General features: G+C 43.5%; 1 protein-coding gene across 4 annotated transcripts in view; it reads left to right on the forward strand.

The window, feature by feature from the left end:
• The window catches only part of KIF6 (kinesin family member 6), a 269446-nt gene that overhangs the window by 52736 nt on the left and 199789 nt on the right, over window positions 1–16921 (forward strand). For 3 of the 4 annotated variants that reach the window (XM_039528268.1, XM_039528269.1, XM_039528270.1), the window contains one exon: window positions 2639–2768. In XM_039528268.1, the coding sequence (XP_039384202.1) occupies window positions 2639–2768 (130 nt within the window). Of the gene's footprint in view, window positions 1–981; window positions 1115–2638; window positions 2769–16921 lie in introns of those variants that run through there. The other variant, XM_039528272.1, reaches the window with a different exon arrangement.

Raw genomic sequence — 16921 nt, forward strand, 5'->3', positions numbered from 1 at the left:
ATTGATTTTAGTAGCTGTGTTTTGAATACATTTAAGAGAGGGGAATGAAGGTGTCAGTGAAGCCAGAGAAGGGAAGATAATAGAAATCAAGACTGGAGATAAGGACCTTTAACATGTTTTAGCTAGTTTGATAGAAAGAAAAGATTGGCTCTCAGAAACGCTGTGGTGTATGGAGCAGCATTTTTGGGCAATTTTTTATCTTGATGTGTGGGTCAAGGACAGGGATCCAATTTGGCCAGTCAATGAGCTAACACTCTTTTTTTATATTTTAGATTCTGGCATTTTTCCTGCATAATCTCAGTTTTCATTTAAAAATATAAATAAGGGCTTGTCCACATGAACACTTAGTTCACTTTGAAACAGGACTAGATCAAAGCATGCTAATTAATTGTTAATGAGTATCAGCAGGGTTCACACAGGTAGTGTGCAGCAGGCGATTGTGGGATAAATTCACCCCACAACTAGCCATGAAGAATTAGATGTTAATGTAGACAATTCCTAAGTCTCTCAGCATTATAATTATGAAAATAAATCTTCAAAATGTGATCTGCGTGTAACCAATGCAGTCGACACTCTGAAACAACAGCTCTGAGAAGTATGAACTGATTCATTCGTTTCTCTGCTGTGGTGACTCAGATGTCCTATGATGAAAATTTAAATTAGCTATTCCATTGCTAATCAAAACATATTAAAAAATAAAAGAGAGAGAAAGAGAGAAAGAATGGAATTATTATATTATAAAGATCTGCACAATCTGCTGTGAATGGCGTCTCAGTTTGATGCCACAAATGGATGGCACTTGGGAGAGTTTCACCACTTTTTTCCTCTAATCTCACTCCTGGAACCAAAAGGCAAGAAAGGAGGAGCATACCCCAAGGGAGTATCTTGAGTCCCACTGAAGGTAAGCCAACTGTGCAGAGCCCGGTAGGACAGCCAAGCCCTGTTCCAATCCCAACAACATATTGCCTCCCTTTTCTAGATCAGCAGGGGCCTTTGCTCCTGTGGTAGTGAGTATGGGGCTAGGTAGCTTCCTCCCTGGCTCTTCTGGCTGCTGCTCCTTACTTTTGTGGAGGCTGTCTACAGATTTGGGCAAACATCATGCATTGTTAACACTGTAAGTCAAGCTTTTAAGCTTTTCTCCACTATCATGAAGGCTAGAAATATATATGTATTTTAAAAATGAAAGCTGATAGTTTGATGCCATCACGTAACTCTGGGAGCCAGGGACTTAATCATGTGCTTATTGTGTCTATGCGATAATCTGGGCTTTCCTCTGGGCATCTCAAATTCCATTTATAGGGAGACAATCTTGAGAAGACAATCAGAATCCAGCAGAGCACATGTGATAATATTTTGAATATCTGGACAAACTACAGTGAGTAGCATTTCAAGTGAGAAGAGATTAGAATACCACTACATTTTACTTTCTATTTTAAGCCCTAGTCAAGAGAAAGGGCTTGGAAGATTACTCCCAGGCTAATGAGATCTGATACAGTGATATAGTGGTAACAACAGAGAATGTAGGGATGGTGAGGAATTTGGAGGTAAGAGCAAAAGTTCACTGTGGATACATGTTTAGTTTAAATGGATGGCAAGACATCCAGGAGGAAATGTCAGAGAAACAGGTTGAGATACGAGGTCAAATTGATGGGGTCAGATCAGGAACATAAATAAAGATTTGTGAATCATCTACCTAAATATTGTAATTGATGCCTTGTGAGCAAATCACAGAAAGATCAGGCAGAGGGAGCAAAGGTAGAAGAGGAGGCAAGGATGGAATTCTGTTGGGATCTTTACTGAGAGGGGTAGAGGAGGATCCATCAAAAGAGACATTGAAGAAACGACCAGAGAACCAGAAGAAGACAGAGTTACAAAAGCTGTGGAAGGACAAGATGTTGAGACAAAGAATACTATTGTGTCAAAAGCAGCGGAGAGGTCCAGGAGAACGAAGATAGAATAGAGGCCCTGAGACTTTGCCACAAAGTTTTTTTAAATACTTTAATTAGAACAATGTCCAGTGCAGAAGAGAGTGGGGGACAAACCAGGTTGGAATGGTTCTAATATGGGTTAGGAAGAGATGGTGCATTCAGTGGCTTTGAAAATGAGGGGATGAAGGTCAATAGGGCAGTCGTCATAGCGGAGTGGTTCTCAACCTATTTACCATTGTGGGCTGCATATGCAGTTCTCTCCGTGTTATGTGGGCCGCATCCACACAATATAGATACTAACTGTATGGCCCTGAGGATGTCACATGGGCTACAGCTGTGTGCTGATTGGGCTACAGGTTGAGAACCACTGTCTTAGAGATAATTGGGGTCAAAATATGTGTTTTGTTTTTTCTAAACATGGTGAGATAAACATGTTTAATTTGTGATAGGAATGATCTAAAGGAGATCAAAGTCTCAAGAGTAAGGATGAGAAGTCAGGAGGTGGCAGGGAATAAAAAGTACTTATTTGGTATTTATTATAATGTTAGTATTGTTTTAATACTTCAGATTTTCAGTGCTTATTTTTTACTGTGCCAGGCCTGTTCAAATACCCACTATTTTATTTGAAATGTTAATGAAAATATTAAAACAAGGATCACTTGCAAGCAGCTCTAGTATTCTCTTATTCTGTCCTTATATTTTTTTTGCAGAAAAGTGACAATAATGGAAGACCCCGATCAGAACATTCATCTGAAAAACCTGTCTCTTCAGCAAGCAACCAATGAGGAGGAAGCACTAAACCTTCTTTTTTTGGGAGACACTAATAGGATGATTGCAGAGGTAAAAATCAAGTTTACTGGTACAAATTTTATCTTAAAATAGTTATAAATATTCTCATATAACAACTGCTTAACCAGTGCAGGGGGCTGACATGAAATGATGGCTTCTTTCTGAATAGATGTCCATTGTGAAAATGGAATAAGCATGTTTCCATTTTCTGCACTTATAATTTTCACTTTGTGAAGAGCTTTCAAATATTTGTACTTTGTTTTTCTAAAGAATATTTATTCGTTTCACTGTTTCAGAAATATCATAATACTGTCTTTGTGCAGTTGGTACCTCACTGTCCAGTAAATATGTGACTCTGATTGGTTGTCAGCTATGTAATAATTTATCATTGCAATTAAAACATAAATGCAGCCTTTTTGAATAAAAGCACATAGACTGACTTTTGGATATTATGTGTGTCCCACATGTATGCACATAAAAAGATCTGAACAATCATCATTTTATATGGCATTGTTAAAATTTCTTCCAGACATAATGGCTTGCATTTGAAGTGGTTACAGTAACAGCTAACAGTCCCTGTATTTTTTCCCCAAATAATATGCATGTGTGGTGTATATTACATGGGAAAAGAACCAAACACTCTATGTTTAAAATGAACATTAGTAGATCTGCTAAGATGAGGTTGCTTTAATTGATTCTGCAAAATTCATGTAGCGTAAGATATTTGTGTATATATTGTGGCCATTCTGAGCTCAGAAACCTTCAGTTTTTCTTTCGTATTCTTTCTTTTCGTAGTTGAAAATGAAATGTTGACATAAAAGGCACATTATTAGCAGGGCATTGTCAACCCCTGAAATTACAAGATGTCTTCTCTGCTTCCTAGCAGCATGCTCAACACAGCTATTTGCATCTTAGAAGTTTGTAATTTATTCAAGGGGTCTGTTCTGAAAAGACATCTTAGAATGTCAGAAAGACACAGTAAGTTAGCAAGGAGAAAAATAGTGAGAACGTGTTTCACATCAGGAAACCTTTCAAATATATAAAAAAAATACAAGGTAGCCCTTGGCCCCCATTGACTGATATATACGTACCCACAGACTTAGAAAGGAACACGTAAATCCATAATGTGTTCATTCAAGAAACTGACACTTTTGACTACAGCAGTGAGAATACCCTAGTTCTGGAATTTGTTATAACATTGAAAAACATAGGAGGATCTGTCTTCATAATAATGGCAAATAAGGCTTCTAGTTTTTTGGCACCTGAAAAGCAAGATATTTGGGCAGGTTTTTTATCACATATTTTGCTTCTGTATAACATTATGCTCTTTCCATTTTAATAGTGTCTGTGCGTGCGTGCGTGTGTGCATGGGTTTTTACCTGACTGTCAGAATTAAATTTCTGAGAAGGGAGAGCTTACTGCGGGAAGGAGAAAGGACTTGGTAACCTAGTTTTAAAAAGTGATTACTAATTTCACATTTACAGAGAAAATTCAGAAGCTACTATGGTAACCAGAAAACATTTGCAAAACATAGTCCCAAGACCTAGTGTACAAAATCAAGTTTTCCTTAAGGTTTCTTTTCATGTACTCTAGTTGTAGCCAGCATTTTCAGGAAAAGTTATTAAAAAAAGACACATACTTGTTAGTCCAGAACATTAAAAACAATCCTAAAACATCTACAGATATCCTTCATACAACTTAGTGTTTTCTTAAAGCTAGTAATGAGAACTGCATGTTAATTAGTGTTCTTGATTTCATAATTTTAAATGAAAAAGATGAACTGCTCAGAATTACTTGGAAAAATGCCAGCTGTGACTGAACCCTCTGCTGGTTGAAATTACAATAAGTATCTTCATGTTACTTGCCGTATTACATATGGGAAGCACAATTTTCAAACTTGAGTTCCTTAATAAGATGTCCACCTCTTTCAGTGGCTTCTTTTTATCCACACTTAGATATATCAAGGACGATTTACTTGCACCTAAATGATGATCTTCATGTCTAAATGCAAGATTTTGTTAACCTGTTAAGGAACCCAGGTTTGAAAATCAGGCTGTCTATGTTACTTGATGTAATAAACTGTGGTGCTTACTCTTTAATTTTAAAGGGGTAGTTTGATTGACTTATTTGTTTATTCCAAATCTTTCATTCATCACTGTGAAATGTATACACTGCTTTACAAACAGTATAAGACATGTTCCCTACCCCAATATGCTTACAGTCTGATCTAGACAAGACTCTGGGCAGCAGTTCAGGGAATAGAGCCTGTGTGGAAATTATTTGTGAATTGAACAAGATAGGAAGGATTCATGGAAGAACTGGTTCTCTGGAAGAATTTGAAGAAAAGAGAGGATGCTTCATGGAAAGGTTGTGGTAAAGTGCTCCAAGTGTAAGGGCAGCTGGAAGCTCAGAGGAGAAGAATGAGAGTTGCACAGGAGTGAGAAAAAAGAATAAAAGGAAATCAAAACAGAGAGGTAGGCATGAGCAAGATTGTGTACAACTCTGATTGTGAGGACAGAACTCTAATTTGATAGAGTAAGAGACTGGAAACTAATAAAGGTGTTCAAAGAGAAGGATAACTTGTTCTTAGTGGTGGGAGGGGGAAATGACTTTAGTAGTGGTATTTTGAGAGTCTAGAAGGAGAACTTATAGTAATCAAGGTCAGAGAATTAATCAAGGTGTGGTTAAGGCTGTTAGTAGTGCGGATGGAAATGAGAGAAGGGTATATTCTTCGAGTGCTTGCTCATATTGATTCCAATTAGGTGTGCGCGCGCTGCATGCACGATCGTCGGAAGATTTTTATCCTAGCAACACTCGGTGGGTCGGCTGAGGCACCCCATGGAGTGGCGCCCTTATGGCACCGGATATATGCCCCTGATGACCCAGCGCCCCCTCAGTTCCTTCTTACTGCCTGTGACGGTCGTTGGAACTGTGGAGTGCAGCATAGCTGATCTCCACCTCCCTAGCTCTGTATTCATTGTACTGTAGGTAGTTGTTTAGTGTAGTTGTTAATAGTTCTAACAGTTATAGTGTAGTTAATAGTAAGTTTTGTACATAGTGTAGATAGTACTTGGAGGAAATGGGGTTTATCCCCTTCCCTCCTCCCTGGTACCAGGGCCCATGCCCAGGTCTCCGGGTTTCAAGCCTTGCTCGGCCTGTCTCAAGCCGATGCCTACGGGAGACCCCCATGACTCCTGCTTGAAGTGCCTGGGGGAAGCCCATCAACCAGATAAGTGTCACATCTCTAAGGCTTTCAAGCCTCGAACAAAAAAGGAGCGGGACTTTCATTTAAAACAGCTCCTAATGGAAGCAGCACTTAGCCCGGTGCCTTCAGTACCACGCACAGATCAGGCGCCGTCGGTCCGAAGCACGCCTCCAGCACCGAACGACTCAGCACCAGCAAAGACTCTCGGCACCGGATGTCTCCAGCACTGGTACAGACGCGACATCGCTCTCTGTCTCCGTGGCCCAAGAAGCAGCACAAACCACCTGCTGCTCCTGTGCAGTTGCAGGCGCCGCCTGTGCCCCCATTGGAGCAACAGCCTGGGCTGGACTGCCCCGCGAAGGCTCCAACTCCAGCACTGTGGATTCCGGCACCGCACGGGCCATTGAGTCCGGTGCATACAAGCTCTCTGGTGCACACCGTGGTTGAGCTCGGCCTTCCGTCCACTTCGGAGATCTTCTCCACCGCTCACGACCTAATCGCGCTTACTGAGCCTGGACCGTCTCACCCTCCGGCACTGCCGGTGTGGACTGTTCCATCCATAGGGAAACCCACCTTCATGCAACCTTCCTCACAGAATGAGACAGCTCGGCACCAATCTCGGTCCCGGTCCAGGTCGCGGTCCCGATCCCACCGATGGTCCCGGACTCGGCACCGCTGGCAGTCCCGGCACCGATCCCCATCTCGGCGCCGGTCATACTCGCGGCGCCGCTCCACCTCATGTAGGTTTCCCTCCCAGTATGATCGGTACTGATCCAGCTCGCAGCACCAGTCCCAGCACCGATCGTCTCGCAGCCGATCCCGGCACCGCCCGGGCCATAGGTCCTTGTCGAGATGTAGATTGGACTCCCAACACCGTTAGGAATGTTGGTCCCGATCCCGGTCATGGTACCGCCTGAGATCCCAGCACCGGTCTCCAGCTCCCAGGCGCAGAGCGACAGAGTGGGACGGTGCAACGCTGCATATGTGTTTGGCCCCACCTTGGCCTTCATGACCGAATTCGACGTCGTCCCAAGCAGGGAGTGGCTACCACATCCAGGGCCATGATGCTGATGGTGCTAGCCAGGGGCAAGATGAAGGACAGGATCCTGACCAGGGACCCCCACAATGGTCCTTCTTGACTCCTTGGGCATACCACCAAGCCCAAGGTGTCCCCTCAGACGCTTCTCGATCTACCCATTCGGAGCCTCGGATGCCTGAGGCCACTGTGACCCGCCCTCCCCCGGTAGCCTCGGAGGCGACTGCCCTGCCACCAGATCAGGCCCATGCCACTAGCGTGCGGGACCTAGAGCAACCGGACCCTCCTCAACCAGACCTTCCCCAGGATCTTCTAGTCCTGGGGATGTCCTCCTCATCCTCGCCTGATGAGGCCGTAGCAGGCACGTCCTCCTCTGGCCCACCGCCTATAGATCTTCGTGCACAGCAGGAATTGCTACGTAGAGTGGCACAGAACATGAACCTCCAGGTGGAGGAGGTGATGGAAGTTGAGGATCCGGTGGTGGACATTTTATCAGTCGATGCCCCCACACATGTAGCCCTACCTTTCATTCAGACCATCCAGGCTAATGCCAATATGATCTGGCAATCCCCAGCATCTATTCCTCCAACAGCCAGAGGGGTGGAGAGGAAATGCATGGTGCCTTCTAAGGACTATGAATATTTGTATGTTCACCCCCAACCTTGCTCTGTCGTGGTACAGTCTGTGAACGAGAGGGAGAGACACGGCCAGCAAGTGCCTGCCCCTAAGTCCAAGGACGCTAAGTGCCTGGATTTATTCGGGCGCAAGATTTATTCAGCTGGTGGCCTACAGCTCAGGATAGCTAACCAGCAGGCCCTACTGAGCCGTTATTATTATAACTCCTGGAGCTCGATAGGGAAGTTCAAGGAGCTGGTTCCCCAGGAGTCCAGGGAGGAGTTTGTGGCCTTGCTAGAAGAGGGCAAGAAAGTGGTGAGGACATCCCTGCAGGCGTCTTTAGATGCGGTGGAGTCGGCGGCTAGGCCACTAGCCTTGGGCGTGGCTATGCGCCGCATTTCATGGCTAAAAGTGTCCGGTCTTCCACCGGAGCTGCAGCAGACTATTCAAGACCTGCCCTTTGATGGACAGGGGCTATTCTCAGATAAAACTGATCCCAGACTTCAGAGTCTGAAGGACAACTGGGTCATCAAGCGCTCATTGGGCATGCACACCCCGGTGATGCAACGTAGCCCCTTCCGGCCCCAACCACAGCGCACCTACCCTAACCCTCGATTGCGGCAAGACTTTGCTAGAAGGCGTGGCCGTGGTAATAAGAGGAGACAATCTGGTCCTCAACCAGGCCAGAATCTGGGCCCCCCAGAATCATCGGCGGGGCCCAAGCAAAACTTTTGAAGGTGCACCCGAGGATGGAGTACCAGTATCTTAATTATGGGTATGTCTACACAACAAAGAAAAACCTGCGATTGGCCCATGCCAGTCAATTCAGACTCATGGGGCTCTGGCTGCGGGGCTATTTCATTGGCTGTGTGGTCTTCCAAGCTCTAGGACCCTGCGGGATAAGGAGGTCCCAGAGCTCCCTCACCAGTGGTTGCGAAGAGAAGAAAATTTATATTTGATTATGAATTCAAATTATGGTCCCTGAGTGGTGCCATGACATTTTTTAATTGAAGTGTTTGAATCAGTCCCATCTTCTCAGCTGCCCTCTCATTACTTCTCCTACATTCCCACGAGCAACTCTGTCTGATATGAGCCAGGAGAATGCTGGACAGGTGCTGTCCCTTGTCTACTGTAGCTGCCCAACAGCTCTCTTTAAGGCCTGCTGCAGCACCAAGATAGAGAGAAGAGTAGTGCCTGCTTCCCTGACAATCTGTGTAAGCCCTAGGAAGAGCAGAAGAGCTTGACTGTCTCTGCCAGAGTCTAGGGCAGTAGCTGACAAAGGATGGCTCTCTTCTCACACACAGCAACCCAGGGTGCAGCCATGAGAAGGGAAGAAGCTAGAACCAGTGCAACCAGTTATGATTCTCTGATTCTCTGTCATAGTCTAGGTTAGCGCAACCTATGAGCTTCTCTAACGTGTGCCAGCTTGGTATATGGTCTCCAAAGTAATAGCCATAGCACAACATGCTCCAGCCATTCTGCCTACTTACTGCTAGACACCCTCTGCACCCAGAGCTGTGGGGAGGGAAATGGAGGAACCATTTATGCCATCTCTATGCATAGGAAGTCCTTAGTTTAGCATGGAGAGCTGGAGGTTAAAACATAGACTATTCCAGAGCAGTCCACCGGCCAAGCTGTAGTGAACTCTATTTTCAGGCTCTCAGCCTGTCTCTCTGACTTCCTTTCTTAGTTCCCAGGTGAGTGAGCCCCCAGCTTCTTCCAGAAGCCAACTCTTATCCACCCATCTCACACCTCTCAGTCCTTTGTTCTCAAGCTGGGGTCTCTGCTCTGCATCCCTCCTCCCTTTGGGTAATTGGTTGCTAGGTTTCAGTGTCCTGGTGATTGGGCTTTCCATTGTCTTCTCATATATTCCATTGATATGAGTTGGCCTCAGCCAGTCCTTTTTAATGACCCATTCAGTCCTCTCAGACTGCTAGGTGACACACACACACTTATGTCTCTTAGCCTGCCCTGAAAGCTAACTTAATGCTGTTTCCCCCACTGGGGAGCAATGCAAAATGTAGGGGGAAACTCAGGCATGCATATGATTCATAAAAAGATTACAAAAAATTCCCACTTCATCACACAAGTCTTGTGATATTTGGTGTTTTTCTTAAAGCCCTAGCTCCTCAAGTCATTAAAATATATGAGAATCTCACCTTACCTTTTTTAAATGAAAGTTTCTAGCCCATGTGGTTGTAGAAGAAAAATTGAAAATATGTCCTAAATATGACATGAAGGTTTAAAAAAGATAAATAAAAGTATATAAAAGCAAAAAAATTTTTAAAAAATCCATTATTTTTATTTTTAAAACTCTTAGTTAAGCCAATATCATGATCTTGGTGGGGGGTGGGGTGGCTGAATAATTTCTAAACTCTTAAGGTCGGCTGTTCCTTGATTGCTGTTCTTAGACCTTTTTTGAAATAATATATGTGGCCCTCAGGCTGAAAAGTTTAGACTAGGGATAGGCAACCTATGGCACGCATGCCGAAGGCGGCACGCAAGCTGATTTTCGGTGGCACTGACACTGCCCGGGTCCTTGCCACCAGTCCGGGGGGGGGAGCCTCTGCATTTTAATTTCATTTTAAATGAAGCTTCTTAAACAGTTTAAAAACCTTATTTACTTTACATACAACAATAGTTTAGTTATATATTATAGACTTATAGAAAGAGACCTTCCAAAAAACGTTAAAATGTGTTACTGGCACATGAAACCTTAAATTAGAGTGAATAAATGAAGGCTCGGCACAGCACTTCTGAAAGGTTGCTGACCCCTGGTTTAGACACAACTGGTCTATGTAGATCTTTATTGGATTTTGTGTTTCTCTAAACTTAAAAAGACTAAGATAAAGTCAGTAACCTCCCAAGAGCATGCACAGTTTTAGAAATCTCAAATCTTATTTTGTTAAGTTAGATCAATATGCCTAAACACTGCAATTACAAATAAGCCCAGCATTTGTTTTTCTCGAATGAAAAGTTAGTCCACTTTAATGAGGAAAGAGATGTTTCAATACATGGTTTTATGAGACTAACTCTCGGTTGTTTGAATTTGGAAGACAGTACTTACAAAGTATGTTCCATCACTTAACATGTTTGAGGCACCCATGCAAGAGGTGTAAACAGCAGTGGGTTGGCAACGTTCAGATATGTTGTTTCAATAGAAAATAAAGCTTTTAAACATTTAAAGATGGCTGTGAGGACTTACTTGTGACATCCGTGTTAGACTTATTCCTCTTCTAGCTAATTGTATTGTCAATTAATACTCTCCTCTGGGCCACTACACTGTTGGGAGCACCATCTTTTGGGTGAGACATAAATATTGGACCCTGACACTTTATGATCAGTTGAGATTAAAGGGCACTTTTGGCAAGAATTGGCATGTTATCCCTGTACTGGCCACATTCCAAACTGAGTTAGGACTTTCTACCTCCCTAAATTCCTCTTTGGCTGGCACGGAATGGCATTCATATGTCAAGCAGCCATGACTTCATTTCAACGAGTAATAGAACAATTACTGTCACATACATACTGTATTGAACAATCTTTAAAGTGTTTTATGATTTTTATGGATAAAGAGCACTGTATAAATGTAAAGTTGAATAATAGTCTCTGAGTGGAATAATAAAGATTTTGCATCAAGGTCTTATTCTGAATGAGGACACTAATACATTAAGTATGATAAGGTAATTTTTTTAAAGCAAAGTGAGAGCTTGCTTTAAAAATCAAAAACAAGTGAAAAATGTATTTGGTCTCCTGATATCTTCATGTCAGATACCTAGAAAAACCCTTTTCAGTTTGCAGCTTCAAATATATCTCCTATATTTAATGGTAAATAAGTGACATTACCCAGACTGATGAACATGTAGCCTAGATTTACTTATATTTGTTCACAATAATTCATTGCAAGGTTGCAATTATACCTTCAACTGTTTCAGACCACTATTGCCAGAATAACTGCATACCTTGCCATATTTTGCTGCCGCATAAAATGGGGTTTCTTTCCTATTTTAACTGTGGAGAAAATAACAATTTCTTGATGATGAAAAACACATTCCTAGTGTGAAATCCTGGGTCCATTGAAGTCAATGACAAAACTCTCATTGCTTCAATAGACCCAGAATTTTACCCATAAAATCTATTTCTGATTTATACCAAAGTCATATTTAAATCCACTTTAAGGTTCTTTTGCACTGACAGAGTGGTGTATAGTAGCCTTAGTGAAAATGTAAATTAGGTCCCTAGATCAGTGGTTCTCAAACTAGGGCCACCACTTGTTCAGGGAAAGCACCTGGCGGGCCAGGCCAGTTTGTTTACCTGCCGTGTCTGCAGGTTCGGCCGATCGCGGCTCCCACTGGCCACGGTTCGCCGCTCCAGGCCAATGGGAGCTGTGGGAAGTGATGGCCAGTAAGTCCCTTGGCCCGTGCCGCTTCCAGCAGCTCCCATTGGCCTGGAGCAGTGAACTGCGGCCAGTGGGAGCCGCAATTGGCCGAACCTGTAGCGTGGCAAGTAAACAAACCGGCCCAGTCCACCAGGGGCTTTCCCTGAACAAGCGGCGGCCCTAGTTTGAGAACCACTGCCCTAGGGTCTGGAGTCACTTTTTGCCTTATGGTTGGCATAATGATTTGAAGAATGGTAAGACATCGCAGTCTGTGCAGTCCCAACCTTCATCAGTGAATCAGATACCTTATTTCAGTGATAATTCATTTTGTAAGTATATTACGGCAAGTATAAGTATAAAGAGCAAGTTTTTTCTGGATTATACAAGGTGTGTGAGAAATCCAGTTCAACAGTTTTCTTTTATATGAAGAGCACATGCCCAGAGCTGATTTTACAATTGCAAAAGCTGTTGATTTGTATTAGGACAGCAAAATTCAAATATGTTGCTCTCCTATAATATAACACAACAGTTTTTAGACCACCAGAGCATGACTTTAGATGAAGTAAATGGTGGTCAGGAGTTCCCAGCAAAAAGAGATTGAAATCACTTCATCACTCCCAAATTAGGGGCTTCATGACCCAAACTGGGTATCACTGTAGTCCTTTGAGAAGGAGTATGGAACTGGACCTTCAGCATCATCTTGAGAATCGAGACTAACTGCCTCCAGTACCAAAGCCAGGATATCAATGTCTACCTTGACACCAGGTACTTCAGTACTGACTTCTTCAGCACTGATTCCTTTGGTATTAATCTCTACGGTACTGCCTTCCTTGACACCAACGGTGTCTATACTGATTACCTGGGCACCATCCTCAATGGTACTGTCAACTCATTCAAGGAGGTTTATGGCAGCACTGTCCTCCATAGTGAGAATGTATATGGTACTGAGCGAGCTACAGGAGACACAAAAGGCATAGTCTCCACTGCTATCTATGGTGCTGAACATTTCTACCACATTGCCTACTGCTGCAGTGCCAAGTCCCTGTTAGATGCCGATCAAAGCTAATTTAATGTTGCCATGTATCCCCTACTCCAGCAGTTCTCAAACTGTGAATCGGGACCCCAAAGTGGGTTGCAACCCCATTTTAATGGAGTCACCAGGGCTGGTGTTAGATTTGCTGGGGCCAGGGGCCAAAGCCAAAACCCAAGCCCCACTGTCTGGGGCCAAAGCCTGTGGGCTTCAATCTTGAGCAGTAGCGCTCAGATTACAGGCCCCCTGCCCTGGGGCTGAAGCCCTTGGACATTGGTTCCTCCCCACCCCGGGCAGTGGGGCTTTGATTTTGGCCCTCCCACCCAGCATGGCAGGGCTTGGGTAGGCTCCGGCTTTGGTTCCCCCCTCCTGGGGTCATGTAGCAATTTTTGTTGTCAGAACAGGGTCACAGGGGGAGGGATAGCTCAGTGGTTTGAGCATTGGCCTGCTAAACCCAGGGTTGTGAATTCAATCCTGGAGGGGGTCATTTAGGGATCTGGGGCAAAAATCTGTCTGGGGATTGGTCCTGCTTTGAGCAGGGGGTTGGACTAGATGACCTCCTGAGGTCCTTAATATTCTATGATTAATTCTAAGTACTCCTATTAGGATAACATCTCCATTAGAGGAAAAGTGCTCTTTCTTTTCATCTCATTCCTAACAAAGCAAAGAGGGATCACTTGTATATTCCACAAGGGTGACCACTAAAAAGGCATCATGGGCATCTTACAGACCTAATTCATCTATGGGATATAGAGATAGGAAGATGTTCTGGTACCCTCTCCTTCCCCGCTTGCTTACATGTAGCATTTAGTCATGGCCCTAGTGGAACCCAGGGGATTTGCCCCACACAAGACAAACTACATCTGTGCCACCTTCTAGGATGAGGACTCACCCTCCCGTGCATTCTCCCAGAAAGCTAGGGAGTCTAAGGTTGCAATCCATCAGTTTGAACAACCTAAGGAATTATCTAACGAGGTGCAACCTCAAACAGAAGTATCAGAGGGGTAGCCGTGTTAGTCTGGTTCTGTAGAAGCAGCAAAGAATCCTGTGGCACCTTATAGACTAACAGACGTTTTGCAGCATGAGCTTTCATGGGTGAATACCCACTTCTTCGGATGCAAGCAGTGGAAATTTCCAGGGGCAGGTGTATATATAAGCAAGCAAGAAGCAAGCTAGAGATAACAAGGTTATGCTGGAACAGGGCCTCATCCTCCCTGATTGATCTAACCTCGTTATCTCTAGCTTGCTTCTTGCTTGCTTATATATACACCTGCCCCTGGAAATTTCCACTGCTTGCATCCGAAGAAGTGGGTATTCACCCACGAAAGCTCATGCTGCAAAACGTCTGTTAGTCTATAAGGTGCCACAGGATTCTCAAACAGAAGAACAGCTCAAGCGGGTTGCTATCTCATCATCGTCACTAGACAATGGCAGTGGCTCCATCTACACCATATCACTTGGAAGATCACAAGAGTTCTAGATGTGCACAGACCTATAGCTGATTCTCTAGAAATCCTGGTGGAGGTGATCCAAGAGGCTCTTCAACAGTACTCCACACCATCATACCTAGTTGTCTGGCTTTACTCTTAAGTTTTGTTAGCTCTAACAAAGCCCCGTTTATCTGGCAGACTCCAATGACAGTGACACTGATTTCTGAGAAGGTGTATAAGAGGTTCCATGTACCATCCATCAACTCTTAAGTATCTACATACTCATTCAGTACGTGACTTTCTGTTAGTGGCAGCAGCTACTGAAAGTAACACAAAACAGCCAAAAATTATGGTGAAAGACAAGAGGAAATGTATCTTGATTTATTCAGCAGAACTAAGCATCAGCCACCCTGCAATTTCAAATTATTAACTACCAGGCTTTTTCTGAACAACCATGTGTTTTCAGATTTTATCAATAAACTCCTGCAAGAGAACAGGGAGAAATTTAAATCTTTGGTTTCTGAGGGACAATTGATAGCAAGAATATCCCTCCATGCAACACTAGATGCCCCTGAGACCGGATCCCATCCCTGGCAAGTTACATTGTCATGAGAAGAGCATCTTGTCTCCAATGTTCAGGTGAGGGAGGAGAGTGCAGATGATGATGGAGGAACTTCCATTTTTTGGGCCCAGATCTCTTTAGTGGAAAGACAGATGAGGCTCTTAATTCATTGAAGGACTCCCTAGCCACCCTTCATTTTCTTGGAGTATATACACCAGCTCCTAGATGAAAGTAAGGAAGACTACATCTTTTACTAGACAGAGATAGACAGACACTGAGTGCCTTTTTCCACCAAAGAGTCTTGGAACCACCAAGGAAGCAAGGGTTGGAGGGGTGACCTTTTGCTTTTACATCATATTCATACCATGCTGCAACTATCTTGAGACAGTCATATTAATGGGAGAATTGAGAGCTGCTTTTATTTTTGGGGAGTGGAGGGAGTCATGGAACCTGATAACATCAGACCACTGCATTCTAGAAGTAATCTCAGTAGGATACTCTCAACTATTCTGTACCTCATTCCTCTTCCCCATCCCTCTCATGAAAAAGTGTGATACCAAGAATTGGACTCACTTCTTTCTCTCAGAGCTGTAGAAGAAGTTCCACTGCAATACACAGGAAAATGTTTTTATTCCAATTACTTCCTAATACCAAATTCTTGCCTCAGCTATCATTTGAATAAAATGTTCCATTTAGCAGTTTTCTTCCTGGAACCACATTCTAACCAAGGGAAGTCTAGGTTACATACTCGGGGTGTCCTTAGTGTGTTATCATTCTGTCTACATAAGACCAAAGCATTTAGACTCTCCTCAAAACTCTTTTGTTTAGTTTGCAGACAGATCAAAGAGCCAAGTTATTTCTACCCAGAGGCTTCCAGAATGGGTGTTTAGCTGCATCAAGACTTGTTACGTTCTAGCTAGTTTAGATCCTTCAGTGCAGATTAGGATCCACTCCACTAGGACTCAGGTAGTTTCTGCACCTTTGTTGAGAAACATGCCCATCTCAGAAATATGCAGTCTATACATTCATGAGACACTATTATCTAGGGTAAGTCCTTATATCTGATACCTCTTTTGATAGAGCTGTACTTCAATCTTTAAGTAGACTCTGAGCACCTACTTCCTTACATCAGGTGACTGCTTGTGAGTCATTGAGAGTGGAATATATTTGCACAAACAGTTGAAGAAGAAACAACAGTTACTTACCTGATAGCAACTGTGGTTCTTTGAGATGTGTTGTCCATATATATTCCTTGAGCTGGCCTCATTCCATACTACTGTGGGGCCCTGTAACACCTGGATTCTAAATGGAACTAAGGAAATAAGTGGTGGTTGATGCAGCACCACCCTTCATGATGTTGATGAAGGACACAAGGACACTTAGTGAATAGGCACAGCCCCAAGGAACATCGCTGGCCAGAAGATTCCAATCTCAAGCACATGGGACGCATGTGCACTAAGAGTGGACTATAGATGGACAGCACATCTTGAAGAACCATAGTTACTATAAGGTAAGTGACCAACTCTTTTGCATTAAACTGTGAAGGAAATTAAGTTGGAAGTAGAAGGAAGTGTTTTGGGAAGATGTAGAGTCTGTCATGGGCAATGTAAATATGTTACATGCGTACTATAGGACACCTTTTAATCATACTCTGACTAGACCTTTTCTTGCTTTGGGGGATTTACATTGTGGGGAATGTCACATTTAATTAATCTTAATTCCTTTTAAATATGTATTTTATTGAGTAAGTGACAAGTTATAGTAGGTCACCATCTCCCAAAGTGTGGAGTGCTCCTTCAGGGCGAGAGGGCACAAACGACTAGTTGGTGTGGAGGGGTAGATGGCAGATGTATAAATTAAGATGGGTAAGCCTTTAACAACACATGGTGGATTTGCAGGGGGACACAATTGATTTCCTGAAGGGGGACTCAGTTTTTAAAAGTTTGGC

The sequence above is a fragment of the Mauremys reevesii genome, linkage group 3, assembly GCF_016161935.1.
Source record: "Mauremys reevesii isolate NIE-2019 linkage group 3, ASM1616193v1, whole genome shotgun sequence".
Taxonomy (NCBI): Eukaryota; Metazoa; Chordata; order Testudines; family Geoemydidae; genus Mauremys; species Mauremys reevesii.